The sequence below is a fragment of the Thunnus maccoyii genome, chromosome 5 (assembly GCF_910596095.1).
Source record: "Thunnus maccoyii chromosome 5, fThuMac1.1, whole genome shotgun sequence".
NCBI lineage: Eukaryota > Metazoa > Chordata > Actinopteri > Scombriformes > Scombridae > Thunnus > Thunnus maccoyii.
This window is the reverse complement of record NC_056537.1, coordinates 25,087,750-25,114,528: the sequence shown is the minus strand read 5'-3', so window position 1 is coordinate 25,114,528 and position 26,779 is coordinate 25,087,750. Positions and strand designations below refer to the sequence as shown.

The 26,779-nt window shown below is 40.7% G+C and overlaps 2 protein-coding genes across 5 annotated transcripts in view; both read right to left on the bottom strand.

The window, feature by feature from the left end:
• The window catches only part of si:ch211-1e14.1 (UPF0606 protein KIAA1549), a 39,351-nt gene extending 25,964 nt beyond the window's left edge, over window positions 1–13,387 (bottom strand). For 2 of the 3 annotated variants that reach the window (XM_042411545.1, XM_042411546.1), the window contains exons 1-2: window positions 13,181–13,387; window positions 12,161–12,454 (exon numbers count right to left, since the gene is read on the bottom strand). In XM_042411545.1, the coding sequence (XP_042267479.1) occupies window positions 12,161–12,296 (136 nt within the window). In that variant the 5' untranslated portion in view covers window positions 12,297–12,454; window positions 13,181–13,387. The remainder of the gene's footprint in view (window positions 1–12,160; window positions 12,455–13,180) is intronic. The other variant, XM_042411547.1, reaches the window with a different exon arrangement.
• A 1,571-nt stretch (window positions 13,388–14,958) lies between these two features.
• Window positions 14,959–26,779, bottom strand: part of hipk2 (homeodomain interacting protein kinase 2) — a 71,703-nt gene continuing 59,882 nt past the window's right edge. Inside the window, exons 10-15 of one of the 2 annotated variants that reach the window (XM_042412153.1) lie at window positions 24,465–24,595; window positions 23,270–23,434; window positions 22,779–23,102; window positions 21,649–21,893; window positions 21,407–21,567; window positions 14,959–21,179 (exon numbers count right to left, since the gene is read on the bottom strand). In XM_042412153.1, coding sequence (XP_042268087.1) covers window positions 20,715–21,179; window positions 21,407–21,567; window positions 21,649–21,893; window positions 22,779–23,102; window positions 23,270–23,434; window positions 24,465–24,595 — 1,491 coding nt within the window. In that variant the 3' untranslated portion in view covers window positions 14,959–20,714. The remainder of the gene's footprint in view (window positions 21,180–21,406; window positions 21,568–21,648; window positions 21,894–22,778; window positions 23,103–23,269; window positions 23,435–24,464; window positions 24,596–26,779) is intronic. The other variant, XM_042412154.1, reaches the window with a different exon arrangement.

Genomic DNA, 26,779 nt, shown 5'->3' with positions numbered 1-26,779 from the left:
ACACACACACTGAGAACACCAAATAATGTCCTTAACCATTAATAGGAGGTAAACTGGTTGCCTATTCTTCTATATGGGTTGTTTACTGATGGCCTGAATCCTCAGTATTGTGAGGAAGTTATTACTTATCACAAGAGTAAAGCAAAGAAAGGAGAAGCTACAGTATTAAGTGAACTGTGCTCTGGCAAGTCTTATATAGCTAATTATACAAAAGTAACTGCATCAGCTTGTATCCAAATCTGTGCGACTGCACATCAGTCCAAGCAACAGTATGGGACAAGTAGAGTCGTCAATGTGAAATTATGTGTGGTGCTCTGTTCACTAAACCATCCAGTATGCTGACCAACTTTGCACTTTTTTTGCATTTGGCCGTAAACAACAATACATTTTACTTGTTACAGATATATAAAAGAACAAACAAAGACTACACAGACAAGCGTCACAGGATGTTTGTCAAACATGCTGATATTTCAGGTCATACTTTGGCACATGACCCCAAAATGTCACCTCATCTCAGCACTCACCACAGTGACAAACCCATTTATTTATCGTCACATTTAGGACAATTAAACATGCATGAATGGATGACAAAACATCCAGCTAATTAAGACAAACGCTATTATTGGCAGATTGATTGATGATAATACTGATAATTGTAGTGATGATGACAATGGTGAGAATGCTGATGATGGTAATGGTAGTAAGAAAATACAGAGTGGAACCAAAAAACAACGCCCCCACCCCTGCTCTCTTTGTTTCACAACAGGAATAGTATTCAGTATATATGATGAAAATATTTTAAATAAATAAATAAATAAACAAACTTTGGAAGTCCAAAGCTAATTCATAACTGCAGAAGGACCTGGCCGGTTATTTTTAATAATTAAGCATGCATGGCCTTAATATTTGAAGGCTAATCGTAGGTACGTAATGACATGCAGAGCTCAGTGTGTCAGACAGCAGCTAAGCACAGAGCAAGTGAGACAGGCCTGAACAGGGGCTGACATTACAGTAGGCAAAAATTGACAAAGGCCTTGAAGATTAAGTAGCGCTGCCACCTGTCCCCCGAAACACGAGTGTCACACTCGGCTGGTCACTTATTGTTGGGCCTGTGGATGAAACTACGCACTGAGACCCTTGCAGAGGGACACCTTCAAATATTAGATCACGAGAGCATAAATGTCAAGTGCTCAGCTCATGTAAATTCGAGTATCTCAGTGCAGCTGGTCTTCTCTTTGCACAATCTCACTCTCCCAGTCTGTCACCTTTTCTCTTTCTGGAGTAGGTGAAACATTTTCACAGGAATCATCTCAGTGGCAATAACAACTCTGACAATATTCAAGCAAAAACCACCAATGCGACTTCTTGTTATAATATAACAGGGTTTATTTTACCTTAACAGTAGCAACTTTACAGCCAATACTATTCAACTATAACAAACATCAATACAACTTGGAATCCTCGCTAATGGTGTGACTATGTACAGTGTGTGTGTGTGTGTAAAACAAAATAGAACTACAAAACAATATGGCTGACCCAAACCACGTGCAGTGGGTAAGATCATGTGTGTGGGTAAAAAAGGACGGACAAGGGAAGATGGCGAAACTAGACGGGAAGGTTTGAACACTGCCCTAGGTTTAGCCTAAAAACCTTTATGTTACTCACCCTGTGGGGTGTGTTAGTAAGGACAGGAAAAGAGAGATAACGCATGCAAGTCTAACTTATGGAAAAAAATCACTACAATGTTAAGAAGGGTTGGCTCAATCGAACACAAATGTTTCCCAATAAAAATAGCAAGCATTAATATTTATTCCCAATAAAAATAAAAAAACATACAGTCAAAATATAAGCATTCAGTATCTAATAACACACAATTTCAATAGCTAACTCTGCCCAGATGTCAGCCTTACTCGATGATCGTCTTAGTAAGCAACCAGATGTGTGTGTGTCTGTTCTTTCCACTGATTTGTGTTGAGCGGGTCCAGCGCCAGGGTGTGTGGTCCCGTTTGTCATGGCTCGTCAGCTGGTCGAGAGCATGTCTCTGAGTCCAACGTGTGCAATGATGGAGGAAGATCAGAGACCCTCGACGTCGGAAAAATAAAAGCAACTTGTTTGCCGTTTATTTCTTAAAAACAACTGCGTGACTTGCAGTAAAATTTACCGGTTGCAAACTAGTAATTACTTGAATATTGAACAACGCTGAAGTTAAATCTTACTCTAAATGGTGGCCAAATGGTAAAGGTAAGAAACATGTTGAGGCCTTTGTTCTTGTCTGATCAGTTTGTCTCTATCAGCTTTGCATATTTTTACCGGCCAAAATGATAAATTACCTTTTTGTGTCATATATACATTTGTAAGGTATTAACAGTAACGGTAGCTAGCAGCAGACCGGTGGCAAGTAGCAGTTAAGCGGAGAGCTGTGATGTTGAGTACCTGATATCCTGTAAGGAGCGCTTGAGACACACTGTGGCTGGCGCTCCTTCGCCTCAGACCGTCTCCAGTGCTCCTACAGTTTTGCAGTACTGTTTACACACATAAAAAACTCACATGGTGCGCATGTCTACACTGTGTACGGACAAACACAAGTTATTTCCTCTGAGCCAGCATGCAAGATATTTTATTACAGGACTATTTTGGTAAAATATTTACCGCCAGTGTGGTGGATAGCCTTCCGAGATTTACTCGCCAAACTGTTAATTTCGTACCCTGTCCATTTCCATTCTACAGGTCTTGATGTGTCTTTTAGACCTGGTCTAATGAATAGCTGCCTTGTACACTGAATTAAATTTCCATTTGGCCAAATTAACAAGTAAAAATTTTTACACTTACTTCGGGCCATCTATGATACATGTATCTGGCTATAAACACTGAGTTATTAAGTCACATGACGCACAGCAGTGGCTAGGAGGTACATAAAAGCTTTAAGTGGGTGTAGTTTCTTTGCAGCTCTCTACAAGATAGATAATCAAGTGGTGTAAAGTATATTCCTGCTGTAAGCTTATTCATAAATGTCCATCTATAACATTAGATTCAGAGGAAATCTATTTCATGACCATAGAATTATAAGTTTCTATCTGACATTTTTGGCAAAAAAAATTAGTTATTCTCATTGAACTGTTCTTTGACAAGTTTTTATTATTTTGTGTTGGTTTATTTTTGCTTGGAATGTAGCGTGGAGGACCAATCACGTTCCGCCTCTTTACCATGTGACGTCACTGCTCTTTGACTGTGGTTAAAGGAGCTGAAAAGATTATGAAATGTAGCTAAATCTTAAGTTTTGAGACCTCTAAATTGATTATTTTATTAAACAATTATGGATGACACTGATACAAACACTAACAGATTTGAAAGTCAGATTTTTATCTGGTTTGAGCTCAGTGAGAAGCAGACTTTTTGTGTCTGTTTAACATTATAACTTGAGTCCTGCGGCAGACACAGTGATGACAGAGACTACATTCAGAGCTCAGACACTGACACTGACCCCAGTTTGTCAAAACAAGACATAAATCTGGGAACAGAAAAAGACAAGAAAGTTTCAAGCAATAGACAACAAAACAAAGCAGAGCAAGAAGAGGAAAAATCAGCAAATGACTGGAGAAACATTTTTAAATGTTTTTTTTCTAATTGTCTTGAATATTGTTGTTGGTAAAACTTTATGAAATGTATTATCCGTTAAGATCTGTCAGGAAAAACCCAATGTAGGGTGTCTAAATTTCAATGTCTAAATTTAAAAATGCAGCTAAATTGTTGCCTGTGCCCAAATACTGTAAATCATAACTCCCTTTAGTTGTTCATACATTGATTTTGTGTATTAAAACAAAGTAAGGCTAATCTGCCTACTTGTTTCAACAAGCTCACAGCCGTCTGTGAAGCCACAGCTGACAGAAACTTACCAAGTAAAAAGTGAATTCTCAGAGTTAGAAGGTTCTATCTGAAATTCACCTGATCATAAAAACCCCATTTAAAAATGTGGTAGGAGAACTGTATTGTATATCAGCTTTGCTAACTAGGATGTCAAAAATGCGAACCTTAATAACTCAAAACCACTCAGAACACCAATAGAACCTTATAATTCTAAGGCGTCGATCTGTCTGTATTTAAGCAGACGATACATAAAAAAGGTTGCCCTTCTTGTGGCTTGGTCGGTTTGTTCTGTCTCAGTTTATATATCCGGTTGCAGGCTTGGATCACTGCCAGCAATCATGTAAAAAGGATTCTGACAAGAGAGGGATTATTACTGCTGTTGGCTGATTTGATGTTCCTTTATAAAATCCCTACAATGGAATAAAAAGTGATGGAACAGCTAGAGAGACTGAGGCAAGATACATCTGAAATAGCACTAACCCATTTACCCAGAGTGGATACTGGCAAAATCTTACATACATTACATAATCACAGCTCTCCATTAATCTATGTATGTGTCTGACTGTTGAGGCACATGCAAATGAAGATGGCAGAAGAAACATGTTTTTTCTATTTGACTCTGGTGTTCATATCAGTAGCATATTTTCTTTATTTTGCTTGTTTAATTTGACTTTTTTTTCCTACCAAACAGAATGAAAACAATCTTTTCTTAAAGGGCAGCCACAGTGAGGGGCCTGTATTGTACAGCCTCGTACAACAATTAAATGAGCTGGGTCATGTTTAGTTAGATCACAAAGTATCACATAACAGCAGCAATACCTGTTTTACATTTGCCTCTTGCATTTACTGCAGTGCAGCTCTTGTTTATATCTTCATCACATCAAACATACTGCTTTGGGACTCGTGGTATGAACATGAAACAAGTATCAATATTTGAATGCTCATGCATAAACATTTTATGCAAGATACTATAATTAAGTTCCCAGAACTGACACATTTTTCATATGTTTCTGAATATAGTTAATACAGAATAGAAAAACCATGAATGTATAACCATGCATAATAATTTTACTATAAAGGAAACTTCAGTAAAGCCTACTACAATGAACACAAACAGATGTACAGTATGAGTCAAAAGTTTGGACACACCTTCCCATTCACTTGAATGAGAAAGCGTTTCCAAACATTTGACTGTTACTGTCCAAGTAAGATAAAATGTGATTTTGGCTTTGCTTGCTTCTCATGAGCACTGATCCCAAGGCTGGAACAGAGTTAACCTGACAATGCCTGTCTGCAGACAGCACTTTGCTGATGTCTGGAATTGAATCATCCTTCTGGTCTTCTTTAGCCAACCTGACCCTGGGCTCACATAAGTAGAGACAGGAATAGGTCTATAAGTGAATCTGAATCAGTGTCCTTTAACACAGTGAGATATTTGGGCAGTTGACAGACAAAACAATTATGTCGGCAGCAGCGTTTGCAGAAAACGAAAAGGACAACAAATGTGTTTCTGTCTCCATCTGCTTTCTCGCCAGTCACTGCATAAAAGCCCAAATATAATTTGCCTGCTCAAAGCATGAGTACGCTTATTCTCGGAATGGAAGAGACAGTGTTTCCAAGCTAAAGGCAAGGTCTATGTGCTTCAGAACAACGCTGGGGACAAATTACACATAAACAAAGAAACATACACTACAAGGATATGAGTTCTAGCAGTATTGTTCAATACTGAGCACTTTATAACTTTGTATTATCAGAATAAGGTTACTATAGCAGGCATACATTAGGTACCAGCCACGCAGCTGTGAAACACACATATGTGCACAGAGTAATACAAACACGCACACATACATTCCTATGAGTGTGGAGAAACCTGAGATACCAATTACAGAACACTTTAATGATATAATTTCCTATGTTTGCCAGACTCCTTATTGGAAAAAAAGTAATTTAATGGTTGTGTAATTTGAAAAAAAAAAGAAGAGAAAGAAGAAAGGGTCTTTTGGTATTAATGCTAGCTAACTACAACCCCACACATGGTTCTGTTTTCAGCTGAGCCCCTTTGCGTGACTGGCTCTTTTCAGTTGGCAGGAGCTGCGTATGCTGAGTGCAGTCGAACAATCAAGATATGGCTGTGTTGACATTTGGTTTATCGGGGAAGCTTTTAAAACGGGAAAGATTCCATTGTTTTTATCAGTGGAGTTCAATTAGATCAGCTTCTCTGCCAGAGCTTAAGCAGCCCCCCACCAGAAAAAAATAGTCTGACTTTGTAGTGGTGCATTTATTATAAACCTACACAAGTTGCTTTCCGGTGCATTTGCTTGTCGCGTTCACCCTACATCAAACAGTAAAAGATTGAAGAACAGATTTTGCAACAAAGTGAAATAGAATATAAATAGAAATCTGGTTTGAATACTCTCCAAATGTTAACTATTGTCTAATAGGTCAATAAGGGAAAAGAACAACATGAAGTTTTTATGGTTGGAGAGTTTGCCAACATCTACTGTAAACTAATTCAATAGTGTGAATTGGCAAAAAATGAGCATGAAAACGGAGACCTGACTGAGGTCATGCCTGCACTTCATCAAATATTCATGTGACCCTTGTTTTGTTTTCTTAGGGGGGGGGGATACTTTTTTTTAAGATAAGAGAAGGGGGAGTGCAAAAAAGAGGGGAGCAGGATAAGGGGCAGAGGAAGGGAGTAGTATGAGAGCCCAACTGAGACAGAGGAAGAGAGGTAACAGAGGAAGACTGAGGGAATCTGAGTTGAAGATATAGGTAGCTACAAGGGAAAGCTTATTTTCCCAAACACACAAGCTTACAGAGGTCTCCCCAGAATTCATGCTAGGCTATGGTGTGATGAATTTCAAAGAGTGGAGTATAATGGTGCAATCCCTCTGTGTCCTTCTTTAAGAAAAGCCCTACACTACCATGTGCAGAGGGACAAGCACACAAACATGAAATTTGTGTAAACTCCTTCACTTTCTGCAGTCCTGATTTTCTTCGAAAGACAGGAAGGCAAAGACTTGTAACCAGAGAGGCCCAGAGGACTGTGTCACTCGGCACCCTGCCTCAATCTTCCCAGCACAAGCCACTCTCAGGCTTTTGGTCCTAGGAGAACAAACACTGTTTATTGGGTTAGGTTAAGCCCTCTTGGAAGGAAATGGTTTTGTAATAGGTTCGAAAGTCAATATGTGAGCAGAAAAGAGAAATATCTGTGTAGGGTTAGGCAGAATATTATTGCTAGGTTTTAGAGAAGTTGTGGGATGTTGAAAAGGTCCAAAACAAAATTATTTAGTCAAGAGTGGCTCAAAAGAGGCCGGGCTGAACAGCACCATCTGCTCTGATAAATATATAAATAATCAGCTGCAGCTCATCAGAGCACATAGTGATTCAGTCTCAGCACAATATGGCCTCAGTGTTGCCTTCTGTCAAATTGTGAACTTTGCATTGTGCATTTCAAGCTCCCAACACTGACAGGCTGTTAGCATGACAAACTGTGAGCACAGTCAAGGCAATTTATTTGTAATAAATAAATGTTCACTGTAGGCTTGTGCTCTAACAACTTTTGCCAAGAGAACTGTTACTAGTTAGATCGCAGTCTGAAAGATCGCTGAGTTGATCGCTTGAGAATGATTTTAACAAGAGTAGCTCGCATTTGGCGATTCTCTAACGTCAAATAACACCATTCAGAAGCTCTGTAAGTGACATCATAACTAGTTTAGAAGCCAATTCTGGTCCAATATTCAGCTTACACAAGTGTGATGTGGAAACTCGAAGCCTCCAGTGCACATACACTGAGAATGGACTTTACAGTGAAATAGGAAAATACTCGCATATTCATAGATTCTGGGATTTTCAATGAGTGAGAAGGAGTAAATGTCATTTTAAGGATTTAAAAGTGGTAATTATAGAGAGAATCTTTATCAAACGTCCTAAAACATTACCATTGGTCATTTCTTTTTGTGTAACCACAATTAACTCCAAAAATGGTCATTTACAAAATCCATGAGAGTGATTAAAGCATTTTGTAAATCATAACCAGGAAACTTTAATAATAAATTTGATAAAAGCACACAAACAATGTTTAGACTAAGTTTGGACCACTTCTAGGATACTGAAACTGCAGTGGAAAACTGCCTTGGTAAAACACAAAAAAGGGCACACAAAATCACTAACAGATGTACATTCACTGGTCCCCACTATGGTGCCTTCACATCCCAACCTACCAGTATGATGCAGGTAATAGTGGACAACTGGAAAAAAATACATAAATGAGACTCTGCCTTCCTTAGAATAGCTGACTATATTATAACATTGATGTGTGAATGTGATATCTGAAAATATTATGATGGATACTGATCATCAAGTGGAAGAATAACATTAAAAAGTGCTTTTCAAAACATGTGGGTGTCTGCTATCATTGACCCACCCATGACAAGCTTCCACTGCTCCCACCAGAGCTGAATAATGGTGGGACAGGCCAGTCGGTCGACGGGCAGGGCCAGTAACCAGGCCTGGTGTGTGCAAAAGTACCCAGTGTTTGGCTTTTGATAGGTTCTGCCCATTGATCTGCAACTGGCTCCCAGCTCTAATGAATAATGAATGGCCATATTGTCATCCCACACAGATCACATTTCACATGGCAACGGACAGCACTTGTAATTAGCCAGGACTTTACTGGCTGCTGCCGGGCTGGGTTGAACTTGCCAGCCATTGTGGAACAGAGAGAGGGAGTGTTGAGCCAAAAAATTGCAAGGGCATTTTATAGTATCACATAAAAAGTTTAAAATATGTTAAATCTTTCACTTAAGATCTATGGTATAGATGTGGAACTATTTCTTTCAAAGGAATTGAGCAGAGGACAAAAAACCAGAAAAGCAAGCAAAAACAAGAGAAGCAGAGAAGTATAGCTAAACGAAGGAAATTATTATATATATATATATATATATATATATATATATATATATATATATATATATATATATATATGTATATACTGTCAGGTCTGGGAGAGCAATTATACAATAGGTCACCATGCCCTATTTGACTTAGAAGCTATAAAGTGTGCTTTTCTGAGTAGGGATGCATGATATTGGATTTTTCCCCAATATTCAATATGCAAATTTTTCCAATTCATTTTGGCTGATTGCCGATTCGATACCAATAGGCTATATGCACATATTTTTCTGCACCTAATTGCAGAGAACATCAAGTTTATCCTGTTGTGGAATTAACATATTATTATGACTTCTCTTGATGTAGTGGCCCACTGGCAGATGCAGAAATAAAATACAATGCTTTTCAAAGTGTACTAATTCACTGGGCAAAATAAGAAAATTACCTCAACTTAGGTTACATGTAAATCTAGGGCTGCTCGATTATGGCCAAAATCATAATCATGATTATTTTGGTCAATATTGAGATTACGATTATTTAACATGATTATTTTTTGACGCTCATTTTTGCGATTGCCAATGCTGATATATGCACATATTTTTTTCCATCTGGCTGAGGAGACTATTACACATGCAATCATAGATAATACTAAGTATGACCAAGAAAGACAATATATAAGGGAAGACTGGAGTTCAGGACCTCAGCATTAAAACTTTAATGAACCTGCCAATTGGGTGCAGCAGTAGTTTTCTTTGAGTTTATTAGATAGACAGGATTAATTTGTAGGATTTAATCTTTGGTCCACAGTCCGAAGCAGAAGGTGGCGGTAATGCACCTGGGCTGGTCTAATACGCTGGTTGCCAACCGCTGTTATAAACCAAAAAGAAGAAGAAAAAGTTTTTTCAAACAGAGTTGTACATCCTGTCAGCTGAGGTATTTCCTATCTGTGCAGCCGAACACTGTAGCACCTCCACGAACTATTACATCTTGATGGTCCCAGTGCTTTCTCCACAGCCTCCACTTTGCTCAGCTGCCCGACAGACCCGCTGCTTCTTCCCGCTTTAACCTGAATAACAAACCTAGCTGGGAGAGTAGCGGAGGCTAACTGGCTGTGCTTCTCTCCGCTAGGCTTTCAGCTAACGTTAGCCCCATCTCTCTGTTTTGTTATTCAGGTTAAAGCGGGAAGAAGCAGCGGGTCTGTTGGGCAGCTGAGTGAAGTGGAGTCTGCGGAGGAAACGGGGTTTAGCCCTGGTTTCACTACAGGCAGATTCACTTGCTACAGTGGGCGAGGACATAAAACCAATGAATCAATAAGTAGAAACACTGTTGATTTCTTCCCGTGGAGCCAACATGCAAACTATTTTGGTTCAGTAAATTTCAGCTGTCAGTTAGTCTGGTGAAGGCAGGTTAGACTTTGGACAGAGACGCTCAACGCTGTAAAGGAAAGGCGTGTGCTAGATTTGTAACAAGACAAAATTAGAGCATCATTACCAAATGACAATAATAAACAATAATCCTTTTATCTCGATTATCTTGTTTTCATAATCGTTGGAAGCCACACAACACAAGAGACATGATGACGTCGTGCTGCACATGCACCCTCGCACCAGGGACACTGAGTCAAGCATTTAGTCACCTTATCGGCTTATCATATTGGCAAAAATGTTCATTTTGGGCCAATGCTGATTTTTCATTTCAAAGCCTTTATCGGCCAATATCGATGATGTGCTGATATTATCGTGCATCCTTATTTCTGAGTCTGGAAGAAGAAGCGGCATGAAATACAGTTGTCATCTCGCTCATGAATGTAACATGTAATGTAACAGAATAGTGGTGGGTAAAGATGATGAGCACGTCCTGTCATATGATAACTAATGCTATTCTAAAAGATTCCCAATCCAGATCAAGTAGTTTTACAAGATCTATGGTCTGACAAATGTTTCAATCTGAAATAAGACTTGAGTTCTCTTGCTAGGACCTCTCAAACAAATCAAGAGTAAACAGAGGAAGGTTGATAGGCCATGTCAATAAAGGGAAAAAAGCTACAAATGGAGGTGTTATCATATGATTCTATGTTTTAGATTTACTAATTCCTGATTTCCTGCAGGCTTTCACCCTGGCATTTACTACATAATCCTATTACCACAAAATATGGGTTTATGGCTGCCCTTAGAATGGGTTCTTTTCACTGGGCAATGTGTAGGGGGAGGGGTGTTGGTGGGATCATGTCACTACTACGGTTGAAAACACAGATCAAGGGGTTGGATTTGGACCTTTTGTCTTTCTCTAATTACTGGAAATTGGTTTAACTCGACAGTCTGTGTAGGGATAAAGCCACTTCACTTCACTTGTGAAAATCCAGAATCAAACATGTGAGTGCCCTCATTACGAATATCACAGCTATCCAAGGTCATGCAGCACCCTTGATTCTGTTCACAATCAAAGTCAAGACATTACAAAGCCCGTGCTGAGGTAAAATAAAAGTTACACACAGTGCTATACTGTGTGTAACTATACTGACGGCAAAACTATTATATAGATGTCATCTATCACTTTATTTCTTAGTATCAAGAAGGCTTAAAGTATAAGTGTTGGCAACAGTGGCTTAAATGTTAGAAAGGCAAACTCATGACTGGAAGGTCGCTGGTTGAGTTGGCCTTGAGCAAGGCACATAATATCCCAAATGCTCCAGTGCAGCTGCTCACTGGCCCACAAATAAGGCTGCGGTTGTACTGCTAGACGTGACTGTGTGTAACTGTGTCAAGTATGGCTGAAAATGAGCATTCATGCTCAGCGAATCTGCCCTACGTCAATAGAGATTAAAGAATAAACGCATGGTTAAGTTTTAAGCTAATAAATGGCAATCAATGGCTTCATGTAAGATAATTTGCTACAACCCTGCACAGACAAGCAGAATATAGAATGGATAGATGGCTGTTGGCTTCTGATCTATCTCTGACCCAATCACCAGGACAAAAAAAGGTAACCTTTACCAGAAACTAATCCATCAAGACTAAGATCTTGATTACGCCTACACACACACACGCACACGCACAAAGCAAGTTCATGTAGCATTCATGTTTACTTCCAATTTAGTACAATTTATATAACTATTTAATAAGATTGCATGACAAATATAATAAAGATGCTGTTTTTAATATTTATTGATTTATTGCTCCTTGTACTAAAAAACAGCTATTAATGAGTATCTTTTTGCTTTGAAAATATTATCATAGTTATTGCTGGATTGAATTTATCACCAAACTAGTGCGACTTGAACTGTACTTGGTGTCAATTACTTGTCAATGCTCTTCAAAGTTATCTGAATGTTGTGCAAGATACTGATCAGGTACAAATTCATGGATCATGTTGTGTGAGTCAGCGAAAGGTGTTCTCTTACCTTCAACAGGTGAGTCGGCTGCGATCATGATTACCAACACCGTCATCCCCAGAAACACTGCACGCTGGCCATGGGCATGCATAAGAGCCTTGAGCATTACCACCAAACCCACAGAGGAGACTAAACCTTCCATCATACGGCGGAGGTAAGGTCAAGGCATTTCATCCACTTAAGAAGAGAAGAGTCATTCCGAAGAGACAATCAAAGTATTTTGAGTTGGGTGGCGATGTCGCTTTTGGTTGCCTTTAGTTTAAGGCCCCTCCTTGCATGACATGTGCTCGCAGTGAAGAATGGCTGTTGAACACAGAAGAGCAACAGTGTGACACTCAAAACAAGGCAACCACAGTTTACTACTTGAGCAACCCTCCATTAATGAGTCTGTAATTGGGAATAGGCACTACTAAACTGAGGTACACATGAACACACACTCTGTCCAAATAACTCAAAACCTTTGTTTGACCATTGCATACATTTACAAAGCACACAATAATGATAATACCACCAGTAATAACATAAAGGCTCATTTGAATCTAAACAGGATCACTCTGATATATCTGACAATCCCTTTTTTTCAGAGGAAACCAGCCTTTTTAATTTTTATTAGGAGGTATTCCTATACCAATTAGCATTAAATTACATTAAATGTAGATACTAATAAAGGTTTGTTTTGTAACGTTATTTGGACAATATATTATAGGCTTCTGTATGTAAGTGCTGATTGTCCTGTCACATTCACTCGCACATGGCCAGCCAGGTCATTATAAGGTAACATTAATAACAACATTTAAACAGTTGAATCGGATTAAAATGAGAAATTATAAGCCCATTAGGTAAATTGAACAACTTTAGCTAACTCTACATAGGCGGTTCAACGTGTGACGTTGTAAATAAGGCAAAAGCACCACACATAAAGCCAACACAGACTTCATCCCCGGCTGTATCGCTAGCTTTCAGTCGAAAGCGTCTCATCATGAAACAGACAGTACAGCCTCTTGTCCTACATCCCGTCCCGTTACTTACAAGCTTAACGGTCATGTGGCTCTTCATAAGGCTCGACAAAGCAGGTTACATCCCTCATTTGAGGGACCAGGCGAGCTGCTAATACGGGTCAGCTAACATACTTTGGTAATATTCCCAAAGCTAGCTCTGAGTGCACAGATAACACGATTTTTTTCCTCCTTTCCCCCAGCCATTCCTGTCAGCCAGCTCATAGCTGCGCATTCAGACTTACCAAAAAAAAAAAAAAAAAACGGAGCTCCAACTCTATTAATTCCTTTGTCCGGGTAACGAGAAAATATCCTTGAATGAAACAAAATACAGTCTGAGGCCTCGTCATAAACCTTCAAGTAAGCACCTGCCCACGTTTGAAGTTGTTTCAGTGTAAACGTATTGTGCTGATAGCTGGCTTTCATCTGACACTCTTTTGGTAACAGTTACCTTCTCCTGTCCTGAGGATCGGGTTAGCCCCGCCCCCTGACAGATCTGATTAGTTTATCATTTGTCCAGACCCACTCTCATTGGCTGCGGCTCTTTTCTGTCAAAATGGGGTTTTAAAAATTAGGTTGCTCATCTCCGACTAGCGTCTGCGGCTTCCACGGCAACGTTGTCTCATGCGATGATGCACATAATGTATAACCATAGACGGCTATATCTCTTTGAGCCTTTTTATTGGGTGAATAGAGTTTATATTTCTACTATTCCTGCTAACGTAAATCATCATTCTTTCTGTAAAGACAGGCTTTTTTTAATATACTGGTTGTTGCACGCCTGTGGCCGCTGATTTATAATTTCCTCACCATCTACAGGCCTTTTTAAGTGTTTGCACATAATACGTGACACCGACTTAACTGGATCAGTTAACAATGATGCATATTTGGTTTTTGATGAAATGCAGCCTATTTCTGACAGCCAGTGAGTAAATGCTTCAAATGTCAGAGAGCTTGCAAAGCCCGAGATATGGCCTGGTGCATGATGTAAACACCGTGCATAACAAGGGTTTCTGGCATGGATGTATAGCTGTAGAGCTCTTATAATACATCCATGGTTCCTGATTGAAAATACATAGGGATGATCAGCATAACCTAATCGCGTCAGTGCCAGCGTATGTACATCAACATTCTGGTGCACACCTCCACCTAGTGGTAGTGTAACTAAAATTACAGCTATGGATTTATATTGTATCATGAAATCTTCTTTTCGAAACATGACTTAATGCCATATGAATATTATTTTTTGTTAGTACTCACAAGGCCATTCTTCTTTTACTTATGATAGCTTAAATACATTTTGCTGATAATACTTGTATGTTTTTATTAAATAACATCTTGAATGCAGAACTTCCATATGTAATTGAGTAGTTTTACATTGTATTGGTATTTCTACTTTTACTTATACAAGGTATCAGAATACTGCCACCATGGGAGATTAAGATTAGGGGTGGTGACTTTGACACCTAGGCAACAATACTTCTTTGCTGAAAATCACAAACAGAAATAGCTTCTTCTAATGGCTTGATGAAATAAATCCACATTCATGGAGAGTATAAGTGTAAGGTAGATTCTACACAGATGCCACAGCTTGCTAAATATTTTTTCATGGGGGACAAATCAGTTTGACACTTTGTAGTAATAGTGTAGTGTATGTTTTCTTAATATTGTATATTTTTATTTCTTCTGTGATGTATTACAAGAGTTATTAAACCTAAGCACGCACCTCACCTTACACACACACACACACACACACACACACACACACACACACACACAAATACACCACAGTAAAAAACAGGAGACTTGTGCTGTGACTTAACAGTTTAATGTAAATCCAAGACAAAGTGTGATTACATTTCTACACATATACAATATGCATATGTGAGCATACAAATTCTCATTAATAACTCGATTCACCTCGGAGACCGAAAAAATGATCAAAAGTAACAGTGAATAACAAGCTATAACATAGTTCACCACAACGCGAGCCCCTTCTCACCCTACAGTTAGTAAAGAGGACAATTAAAATAACTATATTCTTCTATTTGACGAAGCTGTTTGTCTGTTAAAATCCTCCTGTAAATTTACAATGCTATCATTAGTTTTTTCGAAGCCTAATATAAATTCACTCCATTTTTCTACAACGAAAATGATTAAGAGAAGCACACAACATCATAATGGTAACACAAGCGCTTAGTAGCAAGTACTGAACTTGTTAGGAGGTTTAATTAATCCTTCTTCTTATTGTCATTATTATATTTATTTAAACATTCTATAAAGCCAGTAAAATATCCATTCTCATAACATACTTAATAATATTAGGCTAAGGAGCAGGGTATACATAGAACGCTACATCAACAGATTGAAATAATGAGACATCACACCCCAATAAACAAAAGTAAATAAGAAAAGACAATTAACCAAGAAGTATACTAGGAAATACTGCAGCACACATTAGCTTTATCGACAAAGAATGAGATTTTATACCATTGAGAAACCATACAGCAATGGACACAAAAGGGGGGTCAGGGTTTGATGCACTCTTAGGTCTTAAGAAAATGTAAATAAATGGATATATTACTTGCATAAATGTTGCTGTGCAAGTAGCTATTTAAGAAGTTGAGCTACACTGATTTATAGATGTCATTTTGAGGATGTACCAAAAGGGATTGTGTCACTTTTCAAATGACTTTGACATGTCCTCTAGCTAGATATTTTTGTAGTGTAAACAGGAAAATCTGACTTTGAATGCAGCTTTGGTCTACCACCTCCAGATTCCATTATTAACACTATAAATATCACTATTTTTTGGCTAGAAATCTCTCTCAAAGTAGATGGGAGAAGCTACAATTTTCCTTCATGTAAATTAGACTGAAACAATCGTACAACCCCAAATTAGGAAAATCAGCTGGTAGAAATCATTCCATATTCTTGCCTGGTTTTAAAGAGATGGAAAACAATCATATTTGAATCCGTTTTGGTAAACTCACATGTTGTAATCACCTGACACTTTCTATCAGTGATGGCATCAAACCTTGACCACCTCACCCTGAATTCCCCCAAGGAATAGCCAGCAAAGGAGCAGATCTCCTTAACAAAGGTTAAAAAAACAAAAACATCCACTCTCATCCAAAAGGGCTTTAAGAATGTTTGTGTAACTAGATTATGAATTTTCTGGTGACAGAAAGTACATCAGCACATGATTAATCCACCTAATACCTGTTTCCTGACCCCTTTGTACTTTGGGAAGCAGCTGCGACTTTTCCAAATGATTCATTATGAGTGTGTGGGTTGATGTTGCAGGTTATCTGTTCACTTCTGGCTAAGTTTCAAGTCACCTTAGAGGAGTTTGTCCGAAGAAGACTAATGTAGCACTGTGTGCCATGCTCTCAGGAATGTTTCTCAGTGTTTCCAAAGCTCCAGGAGGAGAAGTATTCACCATGAGTTGTAAGTTTGAGTGTATTTAATGCCAGGTAAGGAGAATGCCAGGCTTCATAGAGAGTGAGATGCTGCCTTATATAGTTTTCTCTAATTAAAATGACGCTTTAAAGCTTTGGAGGTATTGTTGGTTATTTGGAAGGCAGTACTCTAACAATAAAGTCGCTAGCTGGGAAGGCTATGCTCACCTCAACAACACAAAACATCTTAACACTCTACTTAAGCACATTTTGGTAATTGTAAGGTCACTCGATCTACATTAATGCTCACATTTCTGATTCCCCTTTTTATAAAACACAAAACATTGGCTATGTGAAACAGAGTGAAAGACAAAGGTATCATACACATAAAGTTATTTTCCACAATGCTGAGCACACAGGGCTTCTCATAATTGGATATTTCCTTTGAGAAAATATAGAACCCCTCCTAATCATGAGGATAGTGGTAATTTTTACATTATTTCTCTCAAATGGGATTTTGCTGGAGATCAGATGTATAATTATTGCATCATGCATGGCCACAAATGGTGTAGAAATTAAATTAAAGGTCACCCACTGAGAAAGATCTAAAGCCATTTCAGATGTCGCAGGTAACGTATTACATTCATTTAGTGCAGGTGACCATGGTTTTAAAGGTATTGTTGGTACATTTTTGATTAATTCATTTTTACAGGTCATTCTATACCATGGCACCCTAATGTAAAACAAATTGGGGGCCAAATGTGAAGAATAATGAAAAGAGAAAAAAAAAAGAAAAAGCTGAAAAACAGACTGCAGCTCTTCTCATAGTTGAATGTTCAGAAACAATGTGGCAACTCTAAACAAATGAATGACTGTGCTGTATGACTTAAGTATGTTAAATCCTCCCTGTGTACTTGTACATTTTATACACACATGCATTTGCGTGGGCGGTAAAGCAACATGTCCTTAAAAGCACTTGTAAAGCGTTTAAAGATGAAACCAGAAGTTATTGCCTGTCTGTTCTAGCAACGCTGTGGAGGATTGCTTGTACTGTGCTGTGCTGTGCTGTACATGGTCAATCTATTGAACTTCTTTGGTGGGAGGAGCGAAAAGTCCGAGTGTGACAACGCTGTCCCCGTGGTAACAAGACGGGGGACAGGACAGCAGTCTAGCATGGGTAATGCCAAATTCCCTCAAACAGTGGAATGTTTCAGTAGTCTGCCTCATCACAGAGGAGCCAAAATATTTCAATGGAAAATCATCTCCCTTATGCATGTGTGCTTAGGCCCCAGTGACCAAAAGTAAATTAAGTCGATAATATAAAATAAAAAAAACAACAACAACAGAACAGAGAAGAATGACGTAACCAGCAACGTACTATGTAATCACATCTTTAACTGCCTGGACCCAAGGCTTGCATGCTGGAGCTGACGGGGAGTGGAGAGTTTTGGGTAAACAAGTACCAGGATGAAAGACCACTCTGGGACCCATCAAGAGTTGTCTTTAAGAGATTGTTGGATTTCAAGCCTGGGTGTGGCATCCTCAAGCTGAACTATCTATCTATCTAAGAGGGCCCCATTGGATTATCATCAACTCAACACTTACTATCATCAGCAGTGTTGCAACACTTTACACAATTTCACCCACCTCCACGGAATACTAAATATTACTGTACATCAACCCCCAGGTTACAAAATAGAAATGAGCCTGACATATAATAAAAACACACACACACTCTGATAAAACATCCACAAGAATTATTGCAACAATCTCTAAAAATAAACACAACATGTACTACAGCCATGTCAAAAGTTCAAGATAATGTTAAGTTAAAAAAAAAAAAAAAAAAAAAAATCACTTCAAATGCAAGTACTATGGCATACCATGAAGGAGAGGGGGAAGGCTTTCACTAAACCACCAGCAGTTCTAATGTGCCCACTTCATGAGGACAATTGAACAAAGGAGATTATTTGTATCATTGGCTACAATAAAATGATGTCTGTTAAATCAAGCAGCAAACACACAAAGCAACAGCCCTATTGGTTCTCTAAGTGTTCAGGTATCCCGTTAGGCTGGCGTGGCGATGTCTGTGGTGTACCTGGTTCGAAGACAAATGGACAGTGGCCAACAAATCGAGCTTGTTTCCACAAGATGCCCTTCCAGGTGTATGCTGTGGCATTTCCCTTCTGTTCTGTTCCTGCAGCTCTGAGATGCTACCCAAACCTCAAGCGCAACAAATAACTTCCAATTATCTTTGCTGGAAAAACAAACGACAACAGCAACAATGACAATAACAAAAGGATTCATGTCACATTTCATGGTGTGCATTCAGGTAAGGTAGTGCCCCTGCGGCTCCTACCAACCAACCGGGCTCAGTGTTACTATCAACCTGCTCAGTGCCAACTTGCTACCATTTTAGTCCCATTTAAGATAGAGAGTTTCACCCTGCCCTCCACAGTCCCTACCTAAAACTGACCCTATGCTCTCAACCAGCCCCCCTCACTCGTGCCTACACAGTATCTCTCTCTCAAACAACCCTCGATACTCTGTCTCTTTGCTGCAGCCAGGCTATCTCTAGCCTCACAGAATCACCCTCATTGCAACAATCACTTTCGGTCAGGCCCTTCTCTCGGACTAGCTTTTAACCTTAAAACGCCCTCTACTGTGTCTCAAACATTGTACTGTAACTCATTCCCTGTACATGAAAACTGAGCTAATATCTCTGCTCTGTATTCACGATGCATGAACTCCCTTGTGTGAATTAAAAAAAACAACAAATATATTCCAAACTAAAGCCACATTTTGGGTGTCACTGTGATAAGAGGTTTACGGCTACAGCTGTACTGTACATTTTCATATTTACATTAATATCCAGAGCAAATGTAACAAGAATTTATCTATGACTTTGGTAAGTACCCCAGGCAAGTTATCTCATGCACACATAATAAAATAGCTCAGCTTGATATCAACTCTGACATTAATCTTCATCAACTATAGTATGCTGTCATTAAGGACAAGAAACAGCAAGGGCTGAGCCTACACCTGGAAGAGAGCTACAACTGCCCCGACTAGGATGTCAAACCAGGGAAAAATGTCTCTATGTATAGCTATAGTCTCTCGTGGCTTTCAGGATCCAAGCCAAGTAAACTGTGTCATTATATCTGTAAGGCACTACGAGGGAACAATGGTCAAAACCTAAAGACTGAAGAGGGTTTTGAGGAGGTGGACTACACACGCATGGCTGACAGTAGCACACACAGACAATCACGTTGTACATGCCTATGTTATTATAACCACTTTGTGCAATCACATTGAAAAAAGAGGAACAAATAAATCTATTGGTATCAGGAAAAAAAAAGTTTTCTTCTTAAAACAAACAGGTGCAGACTGCTACATTCTAAGAACGGGGCCCAGCTAAGACACCTAGCTAAAACTGAAGTATCGTCATAAAGGTGAAACATAAAGGAAAATATCTATAAATACACTAAAAAGTTTGTTGTCTTCTGTTGGTTATATTTCCAGAAGCCTCCTCGGCTGAAGAAGGTGGAGTGGGGGGAGTTGCCTCTCTTTTCTCCCCACACCATGAATGATTTGGAAATATTAAGACAGTTCAAGGCCATCAATATTTTTTTCTTTGAAGAGCAGCAGGTTTCCGTATTTCACCTTCACCCAATTCTCTTGGGATTCAAAACTTCCAGTCAGTAACCCCTGTTCAACGGTCACTTCCCAAATTTAAGAGGGGTAAATAAAAGAAAACAAACCAGAAAACCTCCACTGTTCCAAAAGGCCTGTTTCAAACTCCCCTGTAAAACTAATGAGACATTACTTTCCTTATAAAGTAAAGCAAAGTAAAGACAAAAAAAAGCAAAACTGGCCCATTCAGGGAAAAAAAATCGACAACAAAACACCTTGAACTGTACCCCTCTGAAATTCAACCCCCATCTTTCCCTTCTAGAGAGGCTGTGAATCTTTTTTTTTTCTTTTTCTCTCTGTCGTTATATCTTCAAGTTATTTGTGACAGTTTCATGAGGATTGCATGTTCCTCTGTCTCTGTTAATGTCTGAGGTCGAGGAGAGGATGTCTAGGATGTAGATGGGGCTCAGGGCGGGTGGGTCGGGGGAAGCAGCAGCGCTGGGTCAGGCTCTCCAGTGTCAGTCAGTGTCTTCTCTAGAGGTAAGGGTACTGGTTGACCTTGGTGGGGCTCAGCGGGTATCCAGTGTAGACAGTGGAGGCGGGTGAGGCGCTGATGTAGGCCTGGTGGGCAAACTGGGCCTGGTACTGGCTGTGGTGCAGGGTGGGTGAGGGCAGCACACGGTGGCCCATGCTGACTGGGACCTGGTGGACGATGCTTGGGGGGTAGCTTCCGTGCTGGACTGCGTGGCGCGCCGAGCCCTGTGACGCCACCAGGTGGGCCACAGTGCCGGTGGAGCCCAGAGCAGCAGGGGCTGTGTAGGTGTAGAGGTGGGGCTGGCTGGGTAGGTGTGTGGCAGCCAGGTGCGGGTGGACGTTGCCTGTGTGAGAGGGGCTGTTGTGATGGAAGGAGTACGGGGCTTGAGTGGCGATGGTGGGGGTGATGTAGGCTTGCTGGCGCCGATGACCTCCATTTCGCTCGGCTACCATGTGCTGCTGGGCCTGAAGGAGAAGGTGGAAGAAGATATCTTAAACTGTTGTTCAAGGAAAGCCTGGCAACTTAAAGTTTTGTGATTTTCATATATTCACTTCAACTGAAGGATAATATGATCTCTTCACTGCATGAAACCCTTTAAATCCCCATTGGATACTATCACAAATACATCAAACTCGATCCTGAAAGCTGAAAGTTTGGAGACCTAAAGTTTCCTATTCATGTCCCACCATACCTGGCTGAGATTGAGAGGCTGCTGCTGGAGGGGGTGTGGTCCTGAGCGCTGCTGTCGGTAGGACCCGCCTCCAGGCACGCCCCCTGGTACGTGATTATTGCCAGACACCACTCCATTGGAGGATTTGAACTTGTAAGCTGAATTCTGATGGTTCATTGCATCTGCACAGGAAGAGATACAAGTTAAGTTAATACCTAACAGCATAATATTTACTAACTAGCGCATGAGGCTGTGTCTTTTACCTGGCATCAAGCGCTCACACTCATTCGGGACCTCACTGGTTTGGGTTTTGAGAGGGGGGATGATGATGGTGCGTGGGTTGCCATTGTTGTAGTTGTCCAGTATGGTGGTCTTTGTGTCATAGCTGTTGTTGTTGGGGGGTCTGGACTCCACAGTGTAAGGGCTGTTGTTGCTGGAACAGTCGGAGTCGGGTGAATCGTGGACCGTCACACAGCTGATGACATTCTTCCTCTGTTTAGAAGATGAGCTGGAGAAACCAGAAGGGCACCAGTGAGTTAAGTTACAGAGAATTCCAAATCCACCGCAATAACTTAAATATTAATGCTCAGTGATAAATGGAGCCAAACATCAAAACTGTGCCAGTAGTATTTATCATTACCTGATAGTATGTCCTCTCTGTAGTTGTATATATCGACTTCAAAGCAAATATATTGTGTGCAGTTATACTTCTGATTTGTTTTTGCAAGGTATAAATATGTAGTCACCACTGCTAGCAATTTTAAAAAGCTAACTTTTTGGGTGTTATCACTGATATATCTTGTGCCAAATGACTGTGCGGCGATAAAACTGATTGATCAATGGTCACAAAACCCTAACATCCCAGGAATTACAATTGCCTGGATAGAGCCGTTGGCATTTATGACTCTAGATCAAATCAATTTTATAGTTGTGCAGTCATTTGATAACAAAATTACAAATATACTGTATGTCATTTAAAATGTCTGTATTATGTTATGCACTATTTGGAAATCCAAAATAAGAGATAACAGGAAAATAAGATGACATAAAGTTGGCCTCTTAGTTTTTCTGGCAATGGTGAGCAGATATTTCTACCCTGCTAAGTGAAAGCAGATGTATGCCATGTTTTTGAAAAGTCTTTGTTGCGCCTGTCTTCTGAGACTGCAGCGCTTTGTGATGTGTTTATTGTGGAAATTTATTTTGCAATGACTGTAAAATTATGATGCACCATGCAGCCCTAATCCAAGCCTGCAAATCTCTAACATCCATAACAATTTTCAGCAACGAGACAACACCATAAGCACTGGTAACCCAACTGATAAACAAACCTCTTAGCCTGTATCAACCATGCTAAAAATACAGACATTAATTCCTAAAACTCAGCAGAACTGACCTATTGTTTTGTTTGTGGTCATCTTCCTCATCTGTGTCACTGCTGATGGTGATGATGCTGACTGCAGGGCTGGGCGTGTCGGGGATGATGATGGTCTGTCTAGGGACGTGGTGCTGGTGCTGGTGGTCGCGGGTGGTGCTGGAAGCCTGTTCTGCTTCGCTAGCCCCCCACACTCCACCCCCACAGCCCTGCGGGGGCGGGCAGTTGGAGGCCGAGCCGTTCTGTAGCACGGCGCAACGTGGGGGTGTGTTCTCCTTCACCCGCTTGGAGCGCTGCGGGGACAGCACTGCCTGTGAGGATGACACCTCATAGGCTGACATGTTCCTTGAGGAAAGACAGAAATGGAATTGAGTGTCTTATAGAGGGGCAAGACACACAGATGATGAAAATCTGATACCTCAACATCAGAAGTCGTGAGAGATCATAATCTCATTGTGAGCTACCAGGATGGTGATTTACAGTAATCTAGAGTGACCCGAGAGTTATAGTACCTCGCAGACATTTGGTGCTGTTTGTTCTTTTTGGCTGAAGGCTGCCTCATAACGTGTGCCACTCCCACATTGAGCGTCTGGTTGGATGGGAGCGTGACGTGGCCAGCCAATAAGGCTGGCTGCTGCATGATGGGATTATAATGGCTGCCATGAGGGTGGGAATTCCTGTAATATATACAAAGTTTTATGTTATAATAATAATATAATAAGAAACCTGGAAGTCAGGAAGAAATGCATATGATAATGGGAAATACAATGAAATATCAGACCAGTCAAACCCTATATAGCATATGAGGAATAAGACAGACAGGTAAAGCAGTTCCCACAAAGGCCAGCAGGTGGCAGCAGCTAACTTTTCTAAAGAAGCCAAAAGGAGGAGCGGGAACAAGTGAGGGAGAGAGCAAAGAGGGAGAGCAGAGGAGCTGACACCAGCAGCTGTGGAGCGATAGCTCTGCAGAGGAAGTGCGACACTTTCCCAATCGTCTCTCTGAGGACAGCAGAGCTGCCACTGGACAGGAAGGGAGGGAGAGACGAGGAGGGAGAGGAGTAAGGGGGTGTCTGGTCACAGATGGACAGCTCCAAATGAATCTGAGCATACATGTCCCCAGCAGCCCTCCACATACACATTATATACCTGCATCCTCCTTATCTCCCTGCAGATTGCCTTCTCCCATCTATCCATCCATTTATCGAGTTATCCCACTGACAGGCTATACTCAACATGATGTCTCTACATGTACATATATCCCATCTCCCTGAGGTGAATCTGCCCTTCTAAAAGCACCCGTGTTCATGTGGGGACTGTGATTCATTGAAGATAAAGGACAAGCTGTCAGGGTGGTACAGGCTTCCCGGTCAATCAGTCTCATGCCATACCATCTTCCTATAGCACATTTTGACCTATAAAAGCCATAAAACCACTGCTGGTTTTTTGAAATTAGTTTATCTGACCTGAACTGCAAACATGCCCCTGGTATTATGTGTATAAACTTGATTTCACAAAGTGCTTTTTTTTAAAGCTTTTAAAATATATCAACCTTTTCAGATTTATTTAGCCAGCTTAATCCTTGTGTAAAGAAGGGTGGATTCAAAAACTGCAGGCCACAGTGCACAGACTTAAATAAATGCTCTCTAAAATCAGTGAAGGTTAAGACTGGCTGGGAGCAGTTTAAAGTAAGGGAGCAGTGTTGTTTACCTCCAGTTGGCGAGAGGCTGTGTGCTGCTCATGGAGTCAGGGATGACAGTGGCATGCTGGACTGAGGTGTGGGTGAGCTGCTGCCAGGCTGGAGGCAGCAGGATCTGCTGGGTGCCGCTGGGCCAGGCCTGCTGAGGTGGGAGAGGACAGAGTGGGGGGATAAACAAAGAGGGTGAGAAGATAGAAAGTACAGATTGAAAAGACAAAAAAAGGAGACACAGAAGTCTGTCATGGGACTGCAAAATTACCCAGGATACATTTTTCTTTAATAAAATATAAATTCATGAACAAAGGTGACTCATTGAACTTGGCTGATTAGTTTGAGGGTGTTGTGATAAATTACAATATCTTTTCAAAAGTGCAGAACAGCTGGTTTAAAGTAGCTACTGGGCATGCAAAATGAACTCTGCCGGCTTCAAGGAGACATCCATCGACAAAAGAGATAAGACCAGGACTTAATAAAGATGTACAGCAGCTCCTTTCTCTGTGTGCGTGTGTATGAGTGAGTGAGCACATGTGTGCATGTCTACGTGTTAGTGTGATTATGTGTTTGACTTGAGTCAAATCAACCTATGTTGTAATTAAATTCATAGGCCTATTCAAGCTGCTGTGAAAGAGGCTACTTTGTATTTCTGAAGCAGAATCGAAGGAGTATCAGGCATAATATGCCCCAAGATGTGCCAAGATGAGTGTGCGTGCATGCATGCCTGAGCGTATTTGTGTGTTACTTTGTGTGTAACCCTAATAGTTTAATGCAGTTCTATTGATTAGCACTTTAATGTCAGGGCTAATGAATTGTTCCTTTAATACCATTTGCACATCTATTTACAACGACATCAGTATGTGCTGCAGCACACACACGTTTAAATTGAGGGAGAGAAAGACAAACAGAGAGAAGAGAGAGAGGCGCCATACAAAATGAAAAGCAGTTAATCTGTGCATATGCTGCGGTAACTTTTTACCTTTATCCTTTTACTTTATCTTAACAACTCATATTTGCTTTGTTCTGCCTGTTTCCATTATAATCTAAAAAAAATAGCTGTTTCTTTATCAGAGTCTGGCTGCAGGCTTGTAGATGTTGAACTCTTTTTGTCTGAGGCAGGTTGCAATGTCCAAACCAGCCAGCCTGTGGGTGAGTTGCTGCAGGGGGCATCTGCAGGCCAGCAGAGCTGCCTTGTCTGTGCACTGATGACTGACATCTCTAATGGAACATTCTGGAGCTCGAGATGGTCTTTACATCCAAGACCACATCCAAGGCCTTTTATCAACATGCCATTAAGAGACTCTAATACATCCATCCATCTCCTGTTCCTCCTCCTCCTGCTCGCTCTATCTCCATTCCTGGCACTCTACATGCCTCTCTCACTAGGCGTCTGTGTTGTGTAACCAGCCTGTCTGCCCTGAAATGGTAACCCAGTTAAGAGGCCATTTTCTTTCTTCTCAGAGAGCCTACCATCACTATCAGCAGCCCACCACCTCCCACCTCGACCTACACTCCCTGGGTGAAAACCCTTTGTCACCTCAGGGCTTTGAAAGCCGCAGCTCTCACTCCCCAATTGTTTCCACATTTTCTGCATTCCTGCTCCAGATAAAGGTCCTGCTGGTTTCCCTGCCTCCCAGCTTGGAGCCTCCTTTACTCTGCCCCTTCTCTGCACACCCAGGGAGCTCGGGGCTAAACGTGCACGGGTCTGAGTTGGGCAAAGGGTGCATGGGCGACAGTGAGCGGTGGGTGGGTTAAGGCACAGGTGGGGAGAAGGCAACAACTATCCAGCCAAGCCTGTGAGACCTCCCACAGTAAAAGAATAAAGACTGAGGAACACACACACACACACACACACACACACACACACACACTGCACACCCAGTTATTAGGTGTGCTGCTCACTGGCCTATATAAACCATCTGCTTACGTTAACTGTTTACTGCCTTTGTTTAACATGTGTACAGAAAGAGATTACAGTAAAGATCAGCAGAGCATGGCAGCTATGTGTGATCAATACTTGATATATCATTTAATGTAATTTACATTTTCCTTATTAAGACATAGATATTTATTTTTTTGCCTTTGACAGATCCATCATATATCCATGGATCTGGTGATGCTGGTCATGCAGAGCCTCATCCAAGCTTCCCCTGACCTGTCAGGATCCTCTGAGGCCTGTAATTTGGAGCGCCTGACTTGGAAGCAGCCCTGGAGCTAATCACCATTTGGTATCTGACAGATTAACCCACCATAGAAACACAGGCGCGCGCACACACATACACACATAGAGCTTTGCTGCCTGTCTGCCTGCCTACTGCATGATTAACTGGAG